General features: G+C 36.0%; 2 protein-coding genes across 3 annotated transcripts; both read right to left on the reverse strand.

The window, feature by feature from the left end:
• Nucleotides 1-454: 454 nt before the first annotated feature.
• On the reverse strand, nucleotides 455-4,440 carry LOC121236473 (3-oxoacyl-[acyl-carrier-protein] reductase 4-like). Of its 2 annotated transcripts, none has more exons than XM_041132906.1 (11): nucleotides 4,199-4,440; nucleotides 3,911-4,074; nucleotides 3,371-3,424; nucleotides 2,885-2,965; nucleotides 2,744-2,789; nucleotides 2,558-2,652; nucleotides 2,435-2,467; nucleotides 1,688-1,822; nucleotides 1,434-1,527; nucleotides 883-965; nucleotides 455-753 (listed from the first exon to the last, which is right to left on the reverse strand). In XM_041132906.1, exons 1-11 carry the CDS (start codon nucleotides 4,434-4,436, stop codon nucleotides 721-723), a joined length of 1,056 nt encoding a protein of 351 aa, XP_040988840.1. In that variant the 5' UTR covers nucleotides 4,437-4,440; the 3' UTR covers nucleotides 455-720. The 2 variants fall into 2 exon arrangements, with proteins under 2 accessions (XP_040988840.1, XP_040988841.1); XM_041132907.1 differs by having other exon boundaries at nucleotides 3,911-4,053; nucleotides 4,199-4,439.
• A 586-nt stretch (nucleotides 4,441-5,026) lies between these two features.
• Nucleotides 5,027-10,030, reverse strand: LOC121236475 (transcription factor GTE10-like). Its single transcript, XM_041132909.1, is given in 10 exon segments — nucleotides 5,027-5,616; nucleotides 5,701-5,831; nucleotides 5,960-6,026; nucleotides 6,141-6,256; nucleotides 6,337-6,393; nucleotides 6,524-6,614; nucleotides 6,718-6,791; nucleotides 7,315-7,492; nucleotides 7,593-7,880; nucleotides 7,882-10,030. Coding segments are annotated over 10 exon segments (2,307 nt in total). The 5' UTR covers nucleotides 8,914-10,030; the 3' UTR covers nucleotides 5,027-5,343.
• Between the last annotated feature and the right edge of the window lie 2,829 nt (nucleotides 10,031-12,859).

The raw sequence follows: 12,859 nt of genomic DNA on the forward strand, positions 1-12,859 counted from the left end.
ACAAATCAAACTGCATGGCATTGGCGGGCAATAAAAATTATCATCGTTGCATTATTTTCTATGATTTTGAAGTTGAATATTTATTAGCTTGGTTTATTAGGGAATAAACACATAAAGTCGGACTGGGACACAGTTTTTCTCCAACCATGGCTGGATGAAGTTTCCTTCAACTCATTTAAGAAATTATCATGTGTCCCTCGATCATATGAGAAGCACATGCTTTTTAATGAAGAGTCATGTAGCAACTTTTTAATCTAATCACGTCAAATCACATCAGTTTGTGAGATTATTTTGTTATAATCACTTTAGTATTTAATCATGAGTTTGTACCTCTTAAATTGAATTATTCAAAAAATTTCTTAAAAAAATGAAAAAAAAAAAAACATTTCTCATTGATATACAAACAATTATTTCACATCATACTTTACAAACAATGTGATGGTACCACTTCATCAAAAATAAATAAGTATTTTTTATTTAGATTTCAAATTATACATAACCATCCTCAATCTAAAATATAGTTGTAAAAAGACTAAAGAAAAATGTATGTATATCATTACTCTTAGGCCAAAAAAAAAAAAAAGAACAGAAGAAAATCCTCCTATTTTCTGCAACTCAATTACAGCTTCAAGCTAAATACATGGAATGAAATTTAACTAAAGGCGTTATTTTTCTGTCAAACTCTAAGAAGAAGCTGGCAAGATTTTGGGGCCAGGCCATCTACATCACCATTCCTCCATCAATGGTGAAGACCTGCAATAAAGAGTACGTACACATACTTGAACCCCTAAAGAGATGTAAATACCAAATTGGTGGCCGTTTACCCGTGTAAGAAAAAATGCTAAAGAACAAAAAAACAAAACATCATATACCAAACATTACCTGCCCAGTAATGTAACTGGCAGCTGGATTAAGCGCCAAGAATTCAACCATTCCTGCGACTTCTTCAGGTTGGCCATACCGCCCTTCATGCACAGTAAGAAAATAACAATCATGGTCTCCATTGAATTTGAAGCATTTGATTACTTAATTGAAAACAATTTCATGGTAAAAGCAAAAGACGTGATCATCTTGGAGGATCTGGCTTTGATTATATTGGGGGGGGGGAGAGAGGAGAAACTTTCTGTTGTCTTAACCAAATCCAAGTAAAATAACTACAATCAATGGATTGGGGAAAATCTAAAGAGTATTAACTGCAAGATTTTATCAGCAGAATAACAACATAGTAATTTTGTCACATATAAAAAAGTTTTAATATCAATCATAATAGGTAATTCTCTAACCTCTCGTAACTTATTCTCAGCAATTATAACAGGTTCATAAAAATGCTCAAACTTTTTTTTTTTTATAAGTAAAAAAATGCTCAAATTGTTGGAGTCATGTAGACAATTCCAATGATACCCTAAGCTCAGTAAGTAATCTTTTGATCTCACCTAATGGGATAGTCTGCAAGATTTTCTTCTCTATGTCTTCTCCAAGCTTGCCAGTCATATCAGAGGCAATAAACCCAGGAGCCACGGCATTAACCTACGAAGAGAGAAAGCTTTACTTAGTTGCATTAGGCCAAGGGAACCACAAAGCTGTGGACAAATACAAACTAAAAGAATATGTTTATCGTCAATAGCACCAGAAGCATATTGGTCTGTCTTGTTAGCCAAACATTTACATAATATTCCTAGATGCTTACATTAATATTCCTGCTTGCATATTCCTTTGCAACACTCTTTGTAAATCCAATTACCCCGGCTTTTGCAGCACTGTAGTTTGCTTGTCCAGCATTGCCAACCAGACCAACAACAGATGCTATATTGATTATTCTTCCCTGCAAAACAAAGAGTAGGCTGAGAGGATGTAGAAGCAAGAGATGAAAGACCTGGACAAATAATTTCAACCAAGCCTCACTGAAATTTCAATTGCACTTGAGACTGGTAATGTCAAATAATGCCAAATAATCTGAGTCTGGATGCATGAATGAGATGACAAAATTAGTGGTCTCTATTCTTTTTCCTTGGGTGGAATGTGTACTGTGTATGTATACAAGGGTTGGCCCTATTCACAGTTGTGAGTCACTTTCCAAATTCCACAATCCAAAGTCCAAGAGATGCACTTCCAGAACGAAAGCCTTTATACACCAGCAAACTATCAAATGTTGATATGGGAAAGCCCGTGGAAATTGAAGATAGAAATTGGAGCTGAATGTTGACCTGCAGCAACATCTAGTTCAATCACCCCTACTAAAGTGCCCAATTCACCATAATCCCCCATAAAGTTGATGTATTGATATTTGATCTACCGGTATTCCCTGTGAGGGTTTCAGTTATAATATTATAAAAAAATCATTCAGATGCGCTCTTAGTTTGGTTGATGTAGTGGAAACTCATTTGTTGAAATCATCAGTCTCTATTGTCAGAAAAGAAAGCCTAAGGATGGATACCTTTCTCTTTTTCATCATAATTTTGGCTGCAGCCTGCAAAATTATTAGCAACTTAGGTAAAATATCTGTGAACTAATATTGTATACTCTAATGCTAAATAATTGGTCTTCTGAATATACACACCTGTGTGCAGAGAAATACGCCAGTAAGATTTAGATCAACAACCTCCTGCCATTGTGATTTTTTCATTCTCATCAATAACCCATCTCGAGTTATTCCTAAAGGAGTTACCAAACAGTTGGTAAAAAAATTGCAAAAAAAAAAAAAAAGAAAAAAAGAAAGTAATTTGATAGGTCATTCGAAATTAACCTGCATTATTTATCAAGACATCTATAGTTCCCCATGCGTCAACTACCTGTAAGCATGGGAATTGAATGACATCAGAATGCAAGCAATAATTGCAATTAACAACAAAAGGAAACTCCATCAACATAATAAGCATTTGCTTACAGTTTTAATCATCAATTCTACGTCACCTTCTTTTGAAACGTCACCCCCATAGGTAAGAGCTTGGCCGCCACATGCCTCAATCTGCAAAAAAAGACATAAGCATTCACACTGTTGTGTGTTTCCTACTCTAAATAACCACTCGGTGTTGTGGCATATCTCTTCAACACTTATAAGCAACATTTATGTTATTTTTAGAATGTCGAAAGGAACCGTCACTGTTAGAGGTTATAACTGTACTAAGTATACAAATATAATGGCAAGACGGTGGAGAGAGACTTTAGCTCTTCCCACCAATTTTCACTTTCAATTCTTGTTCACCCTAAAATAAAAAAAATAAAAAATAAATCACCAAATATAAAGATGGAGATCATACATGGCTGGGACTCATGAGCAATCAAAGATGGAGACAGCACACCAATCTTTTATATACACACGCGCACAAAAAGAACCAGAAGAAAATGCAAAACAAACAAAAAAAGAACATACCTCCTTGGAAACTTCTTCAGCTTCCTTTGACGACCTTGCATAGTTTACTAAGACCTGTAATGGTGCATTCATGTCTACTGTCAACACGGGTGATGGGAGTGATACTAATGACTAGAATTCTTCTAAAGTTTGAAAATGATCATGATTCACCACTTTTACCCATTACAGCATTTTCAGTATAAGCAGCACATAGCAACAATCGGAAAGCCGGACTCATTTGATACATCGAGAGGAGGCATGCAGACCTAGAAGCTCTCTAGAAGCATAATTTTCTTTTCTTTTTATCACATCTACAGAATAAAGCAACAAACGAAGTATTCTTGTCTTTTCTGGTATGAAACAGCCTCACAAAGTGTGTATATATATATATATATATATGTATATGTATATGATATCCATCTACACATTACTGTATACAATAGGGTCAATTAAATTAATTGCTAAAATTCCCTCCTTCCATCCCTCCCTCTACTCGCAAACGCATGCATGATTCAGGAATTGTCGTCGCTGAGCCCAGAGAGAGATAGAAAGATGAGAGACCTTACAACCAGCTTTTCCGAGATTTAAGGCAATGGCCTTTCCGATGCCTCTAGAAGCCCCAGTGACAACAACCACCGGAGCTTCCACATTCTGAGCAACACCTACACTCGGTTGCTCAACTGCTGCAACCTGAGCTCTCAAGCCTGCACAGCAACTCGCACAATCCATATAAACATACATACAAAACAATCACACATATTTTAAGTTATATAGTCATATGGACCAGAATAATAAAGCTAAAGGCATACGGAAATTCTAAAAATGGAAAAGAAAAAAATTATGATTTACCGGAGGAAGAGGAGGTTCCGAATCCGAAATGGGAGGAGAGTGGAGGCAGTCGAAGTGAGGCGAAGATCGGAGGGCGGAGGCGAGAGAATTGGGAGAGCTTCGCCGGGGCTCCAGTAGAGCTGAAGGCAATAGCGGCGGCGGCCATTGAGAATCTGAGAACGAGCGGGGCCGAAGAACAAGTAGTCAGGAATTTTTTTTTCTCGTATTTTCTAAAACCTAATCTCAAAAGTTTTACCATACATGAGTTACTAGTGATTCAGCACCACACTCCATGCTTGATAATATTTTTTTTATTCATGATTCAATCCACACTCTATATTTGATAATTTTTTCTTTTATTATGTATCAACTACTACTATTCATAATTCACGCTTGATAATAATATTTTTTTTTTTAATAAAATGTAGGGTGTGTTCAGACTGATATTATTCAATCTCCAGTTTTGCTAGTATTAAAAAAGATTTAAATCATTGGAGCAATCTGATTGTTGTTGAAAATATGTACGAATTTAGAATCTCATTTTTATTTCAACAGAATCTTACAACAAAAGCATTAAATACAGATTTTAATTATGTCTATGGTTTATACTCAAGTCGGACAGGTGAGTGAGAGAGAGAGAGAGAGAGAGGTTGACCCAAATATAAAACCGCTAATTCACATGAGAAAAACTGTAATTTAAGTCCAAGAAAACTAACAAATGAGTAGAGTGAATGCCGTTTGTCTCGGCTTTTGAATATTGTACAGTTGCGCCCCTCTAAAAAAACTAACAAATGCAGGACTACATTTATGGATTTTTCTTTTTCTTTTTCTTTTTCTTTTTTACAAAAAAAAAAAAAAAAAAAAAAAAATTGAATAGCTGATATGGTACATCTCTTCTTAAAAAAAAAAAACAAAAAAGCACATCCCCCCAATATGTTTGAAGAGTTTCACAACACATCCAAAACCATGGCTGCCGATCATGCTTCTGGTATTTTCTATCTTTACTCATCCCAAGGGTTCGATGTGCACCATCAAACAGGAAATTGGCCAGGAAACCTGAAAAGGACGCAGTTTGGTGACCCATGTGTATGGCCTGTGTCGAAGGGTGATCGATCATCTTCAATTCTAGTACCTCAGCTGGTTTGGTATGAAGAAATTTTAACTGATCAATCAATTTCTCCTTCCTCGACATCGATTGATGGTTCTGGAGTGCTCTTGGGTGGTTCTTCTTCATCCTCGTCGTCGACCTTCATGTACAGTCCAAGTTGTTCCAAGGGGTTACCCTGAAGTTTGAAACTACCAAAACCAAAACCATTTTGAGAATGATCTGGGCTTATCTCTTCTGGGAAACTTGGTAGATGTTCGTCATGGACAGCCGTAAGCATTTCTAGATCTTCCATAAATTGGCTGTTTTCATTCATATCGACAGTCTTCTCCATCTGCAACAAGCCAGAAGCATTTCAATAACATTTAGAAACAGGTTGTAGTTCGCTTCTGCCACAATATTGATCTGTCCACCTTACCTTTAGCAATGCCTGGCGTGCAGCTTCTCTCTCTAGTTCCCTCTTCTTTTTAGCTTCAGCTGCAGCGTCTGCTTCAGCCTTTCTTCGAAACTCTTCAGCAGCCTTGGCCTCAGCTTGCAATCGAGCTTTTTCTAATAATAACAAAATTGAAAAGAAAATCAATAACTGGAATAGCTTGGTAAACTGATTAGAATCAACTCCAAGCAGGCATGCACATTGATGACACCAAACTGATGTTCAACAAAGTGCAAATGAGAACCTTCTTTCTGCCGCCTTTCAAGTTCCTCTCTCTCAAGTCGTAATCTTTCAGGATCCCGCTTTTCACCCTGAACCCAACCAATATGAAATGGTGAATAACAAAATTAAGTAAAAGATGAAATAACTTTTGGATATATGCATCGATGTTAATAAAAAGCAGCAATCCTAGGAGTGCAGCCAACCTTTTCAAGTGCCTTTTCACGAGCTTTAAGTATGGTGTCAGCAAAACGCCACCTCAGTAAATCTGCACGGTAAAGCTTCTCGGGGGAGACTTGACTCTCAGATGGAGCACTCTCCCCTATAACGTTACAGCATAAAGCAATGAGATGACGCGGCAATACTAACAGCAGATAGTTTTCTTTGTGATTTCATGCTTACCCTCTTGATGATCATCAGCCTCAGCAGACATTGGCTTGCACTGGGAGTTCTGTTCAACTAGCCCCACCCATTAATTGGATCTGTACAAGAAATAGGACATCAAACTTCGACACATCAATCAATTCTAATTATTCCCAGTAGCATGCAAAAGCTACCACATCATAATCCAAAAACATCCACAGGTCACATATATCACCTAGAAGCTCACTATTTTCAATTTCTGAATCACCAAGATCATTTTTCTTTTGATCCAACGTTGCTCCAGAGCCCAAGTTTTCCTGCCATAGAAAAAGGACATGAAAAAAAATCTTCACTTAGAGAGAGGGGTGAGTTTCATCCATAATGTTCCTTTTCTAATTTTTTCAAGATACTCGGGCATACCTTAATATCAACAATGGCAACTGAGGCTTTAGCAGCATCTGATTCCCTTCTAGATGAACTGCCTGACTCTGAATCTGTCAATTGAAAAGGAAAAGAAAAATAGAAAACAAGTATATATGAGATTTGAAACAAAAAGCACCACCCCTTCCTGTTGGGGGGGGGGGGTTGACATTTTACACTAACCACCAACCTATTCAAGCATAGAATTATGGCGACCACAAGCATATTTAATGTGAAAGGCTATGTAAATTGTATAGAACCATGCGCCCATTTTGAAAAATTATTGAATGGATAGAGAAACTGAAAACTTATATTTTATTACCAGTAGAAATGCTGATGGTATGGAAGCTACAGCAAGTCTTATGCCTCGCATTTAGTGTTAAAACCACCAAAAAAATGACTTGCACCCTTTTAAAGTGTAAGGCATTCTTTGGCTAATACAGTAGTACGTAATTTTTGCATCATGTCTCAACACAGAATCCAGATCTGGAATGGATAAGCATAGACGTTGAAATACTGCACTCCTTTCTCCAAATTTTGTAAATTAAGAACAAATTGTAAATTCAAAATACACATAGAGTATGCAACGACACGAACCATTGGATGAAGCGCCTGACTCACTACTAGAGCTACTTGAACTACTGCATTTACTGTTTCTATTGGCTACATCTTTCTTTATCTCTACTGGAGAGTAGCTTGAAACAGGTGGATCATTACCGCCAATGATATCCACATCCTCATCAACAAGATCATTGCCTGAGAACTCATTAGGAAGCTGTAACAACAAATGTGTGTCACTAATCAGATAAAATTCAATATAGTTAGTTGAAAATTTGACACAAAGACAAACACCAGCTTTAGTGAAAGGAAGGTACATCGATTTCACAAGGTTCATCTTTGTCCTGGTTTTTCTGCCTCTCCAGCATATAGTCATCTAAAAGCTTCCTTAATGTGAGCACGGTTACATCACTGAGAGCATCAATATCAATCTCAATCTCCTCCTCATTGGTTTGCCCTGCACTATGTTCCTTTAAGAAATCAACAATGCTTTCAGGCAATTCTGCCAACAAAGGCTCCAATTCTGAGCTCAGTTTCAGCCTCTCTTCACTGGTCATTATCTGCCTAACAGGCTCTAGCTTCATACTAGTGTCATTCTCAGTGAGGAATTTTTTTCCTTTTAGCAGGTGGAATTTGGGTAGTAATTTCACTTTCTACAGGATCACCAGCTCTTAAAGGCACTGATTGCTCATCAGTGGTCAGTGAAAGCTTCTTCTCAATAGCTTTCCATCTCGCTTCAAAATATTTACCAAGTGTTTTGGCCATATGATGGACATCATTTCCAGGTGGGTTGTAAGTCAAGGCATTTGAGAAAGTAAGCCGTACATCTGAAGCAAACACCAATGCGCTTGAATATTCACCTGAATCTATCCTCCTCTTCACTGTGCCCAAATCCATTGGATGTTTAATGACAGTGAAATAATCCGGAATGTTCGACTTGACAACATCAACCGGTTCATTGAAAATCCAAGCATACTTGTGTAACATAACACCATGTAGCAACATCTTACATTTTTCCATCAACAAAGCATTTGATGTGTTCTCTAATGCAGTTAGTTTCACTGGTTCAAAAAGCCCAGATGAACTCTTTTTCGCACACGATCCATTACGCCCTGCAGGAGCTCGCTTCTTACCATGCAGAGCGGATACTTCAGTTGACCTCCATAAACTCTCAAGTGGAGGCCTCTTTTTTCCATCACTGCAGCTCCGGATATCACTGGAGGGGGATAACACAACAACATTTGAACTCAGACTAGCAACTTTCCTCTGAAGGATCTGGACCTGTTCAAGTTCCATTTTCAACCTCAATTCTAATTCCTTCCTTTCAGACTGTGACATCTTTGACAATGACAAAACTTGCAGTGGCACCACAAAACTATCACAACCATCTGCGATCAAGCTAATGCATTTTCTCTTCAGGGCATATGAATCCTCAGAAATCGTTATCTCCGGGTCAACCCGTCCAGAACTACCAAATCCTTCTGATTCGGCCATCGTCTCAACAGCATGCCGGTAATTCGGTACAAAGGCAGATGAATGCCCTTTAGAGTATTTCCGTGACTTTCCCATCATTTGTGATACTGAACACTTCCTCGATTCCTTCAGTCCAGTGAAATCTATGGGAACATTAGGTGCCATATGATAAACCTCAAATAACTGCACATATCAACTGGTGACAATAAGCAATGCCACCCTGATCAATCTTAGCAAATAGCAAATTCTGAAATCTGCACATAATGCCAAAATCCAACTCAAGTATCAAATTAAGACACATACGAATATTTCCATCATCACCCAATTGGGTTGTTTTCCTTTTATCTTAAAAAATGTCCTCAAAACAATTCTATGGCCCCATGTAGCGGCACTTGTTCAGTTCTCTTCAATGGCATTTGAGCACGTAAAGATGTCAAAAGCTCAAGAATTTGGGAATCAAAGTTGGTAGAAATAATGATGTTCTTTATTCTCCAGCGATACAAATTTCAAAATCCACAAATTTTCTATCATCCATTGCAAAAGGGATTAAATTATAAATGACGATTGCGATACCCCTAACCACGACAGATTCACTGATCCAATCCAACGAATGTAAACCCCTAAACCTTACTAACCCCAGAAACAACCACAAACAAAGAAAACTTCCCTTTCTTGGTCTATCGGTAATCTACGAACCCTCTATCTTGAGATCAAAATCTCCGAGGGAAATCAAGAAAATTTCAGGGAAAAGAAAGAATTACGAAAGAAACCTAAACTGGTTAAGAAGAAACTTCCTGAGATCAAAACCCTAGATCAGCAGGAAAACACCAATCGAAGCTCAAGAAATTGTACGAACCGTACAAGACAATGCGAGAAAACGATATAAACCCTAGAAAAGCTTTGGTAGAATCCAATTCAAAACCTGAATCTCTCGATAGAGCCGTCGAAAATAAGTAGGACTCCAAACCCTAGTCTCAAAACCCCTTCGCTGACGTCCACAGCGAGCGAGACAAAGATACAGAGAGAACCATGCGAAGCACTAAAAGCCTGAGATCGCTGGGGCTAGTCGCCCCCCTACTTATAGGCCCGCGCGCCGCAATTGGTTTAATCTCAGCCGCTCATTCTTCAATTGAAGATATTTGACGGTCATATTCCAAACATGGCGGCGTGCGTACGATTCAGATCGGACGGGCCCTGATGCTTTTCGGTCGTGCTCTTTGTATCCTGCAAATTATCTTTGGCGAATTGAGGATTCTAGAGGCACGCTTGAGAGTACAGATGTCTTGTACTCGCCGATTTATGGGACATCGCGTGCTTCGTACTTCAAAGGCGACACGTTTCGTGCTAAATTAGGCGAGTATATGAAATCGTTTTTGTTTAGAAAGTTGTCTGGGATTAGCCGACGACGTGTATGTCTTGACTTTTCCACGCCTAGTGACGCGGCAACGGGACCCACATTTGTAGCCGGTTCAGAAATATCGTTAAGGAATTAAGTGAATCTTCCGTACATGCGGAGGAAATATTTTACTTAAAATTAGAAAACAGTAAATGAATGATGTGAAAAAAAAAAAAAAGGATAAATGAATAAAATAATTAGAGTTGTACAGAAACCGCCGCCCGAGTCCGGAATTGGCAGGAGGTATCTTTGAATTTGAAGATGAGTTGAGATGAGTTGAGATGAGCTGTAAATAGTAATAAAATGAATTGTAAATAGTAATAAAATTTATAAGTTAAAGTTGATGAATAATAATGAATAGTAGTGAGATGAGTTGTGAATTGAAATGACTTGCGAATACAAACCGGATCTAAATTGCAGAGAATTTCTCGACCGGCGGTGTAAAAATAAGAAAATCGACCCGGGCTAATTCGATTTCAATTTGAACCAAACTCAAACGGTTGAAGTGGCTGATTATATATTTATATATATATTTTTTATGTTACATACATATAAAACGACAAAAATTAAGTAAATGAAACAACGCCATTTTAATTATAAATTTTATAAAAAAAATGAGATGAAATGACACTGCTTGGCTTTTTATCCAAATAGCACCGTTTCATCCTGGAATTAATAACCTTGTTTCTTCTTCTTCTCTCGGGTTGAGTAAAATTATGAAAATCTGATTCTGCACCGACTCCTCTTATATGAGTTGGAGTTAGAGTCAGAGTTTTTTTAATAAAAAAAGTCATAATCAGAGTCGGAGTTAGAGGTAGCAATGTATTGACTCTGACTCCAATTCTGATATTATCATATTTTATAAAAATATATGTATTTTTTCATATATTAATCATATATATTTTATATAAGTATAACTTATATAATTAATTAAATTCAACAATATACTAGTATGACTAAATTATTATAAAATAATATGGTTAATTACACTTTGTCTTCTCGAACTTTCACTCAATTCACAATGTGCCACTGAAACTAATAATTGCATCAAAGTGGACCCGCTTACTTTTAAACAATCCCCCATTCCGTCTACCAGCAACATCAAATGTAATGGAAAGGGTCTTCATGTCCTGCTTATGTGTATAACATTTACTGTAAAGATGTAATTTTCATTTAATTTATTATCATTGACCATATAAAATATAAAATAATATATGCTATTAATTAATAATAAATCATAAATCATGTAATAATTTATGTCATTATATATAAATAGTTAATACATCATATATGAATAACCATATATAAAATTATTTGATACCTAATTTGCAAGCAAGTATGAATAATCTATGTATACAATAAGATTATTTGATATTCATTAATCATATATAAAATGTTTTATATATGAATATCAAATATTTTATTAGTGGCGGCACTTTCCGTTCCATTTGACGTTGCTGGTAGATGGAATGGGGGGATTGACAAGTTTTGAAAGTAAGCGAGTCCACTTTGATGCAATTAATAGTTTCGGAACACATTGTGAATTGAATAAAGGTTCGAGTGGACAAAGTGTAATTAATCCAAAACAATATGCTTATACTATAATATAAATAGACTAAATTCACTAATAATAGTTTAGTATTTATAAACACCATACTATTAACTATTACTACCAAATAACACTAATGTATAATCACAACTAATATATAAACACTAATGTATAATAACATGTAATATTAATTATATAATAATAAATATATAATAACATTTAATACTAATGTATTATGTATAAACACAAATATTTAAATTTATAATAACATGTAATACTAATATATAAATATTAACATATAATAATATATAATACTAATGTATAATAACAATAATTTATACAATGATTTATTTTTTCAATTTTGGTTATGTTTTAATCAAATTGAAATTGAAATATATATATATATATATATATTTTTTAAAATGGAATCTAGAAGCCCAAATTCGATTAGTGAGAGTCTAAGATTGTCAAATTGAAATTTCAAATGGGCTAAAAAAAACCCAATAAAAAAGTTCAAATCCGACTATGCTCTGAAAAGTAGGAGTTGGAGTTGGATCGGAGGCTATGATAATCGGAGTTGGAGTTGGAGTTGGAGGTAGGGCATTCCGACTCCGACATTGACAGTGCTCAGCCATATTCTTCCCTCGTCTTCTTTTTCCATCTGATTTTCTACTCTGCAGGTTCGCTTTTTCCCACCGATGACACAGTCTGCCACTCCCCTCGTCCTTTACAGAGACGCCGACGACAAACCGATGAACTGCACTGATTCACGGTGAGACCAAGACTATCGGTTTTCTCTCCCCCAATCGGCCGGTTCTAAGCCTTTCCAAAACTCGTCTGTGCGGCGTTGATTTTGCACCAAAACCGCATTGACCATGTTGGTTTTCAGCCCTAAAAATAATTATATTTAAAGTTAAATTACAAAATTATTTTTATCATAAAATAAATTTAATTAATTAAGTTAAATTTTAAATTTATTTTTATATAATTTGTTATTTATTTATAATATTTCCCTTTTTCAAATTATCGATATTAACTGTTATAATATATAAGATAATTTTGTTTTAAACCTTCACTACAAATAAATAATTAAGGTAAATTTGATTAATAATTCATTGTGTTTTACCTAAAGTGAAAATCTCCTGTGTAATTTGTTTATGAATAAA

The sequence above is a fragment of the Juglans microcarpa x Juglans regia genome, chromosome 6S (assembly GCF_004785595.1).
Source record: "Juglans microcarpa x Juglans regia isolate MS1-56 chromosome 6S, Jm3101_v1.0, whole genome shotgun sequence".
Lineage (NCBI taxonomy): Eukaryota > Viridiplantae > Streptophyta > Magnoliopsida > Fagales > Juglandaceae > Juglans > Juglans microcarpa x Juglans regia.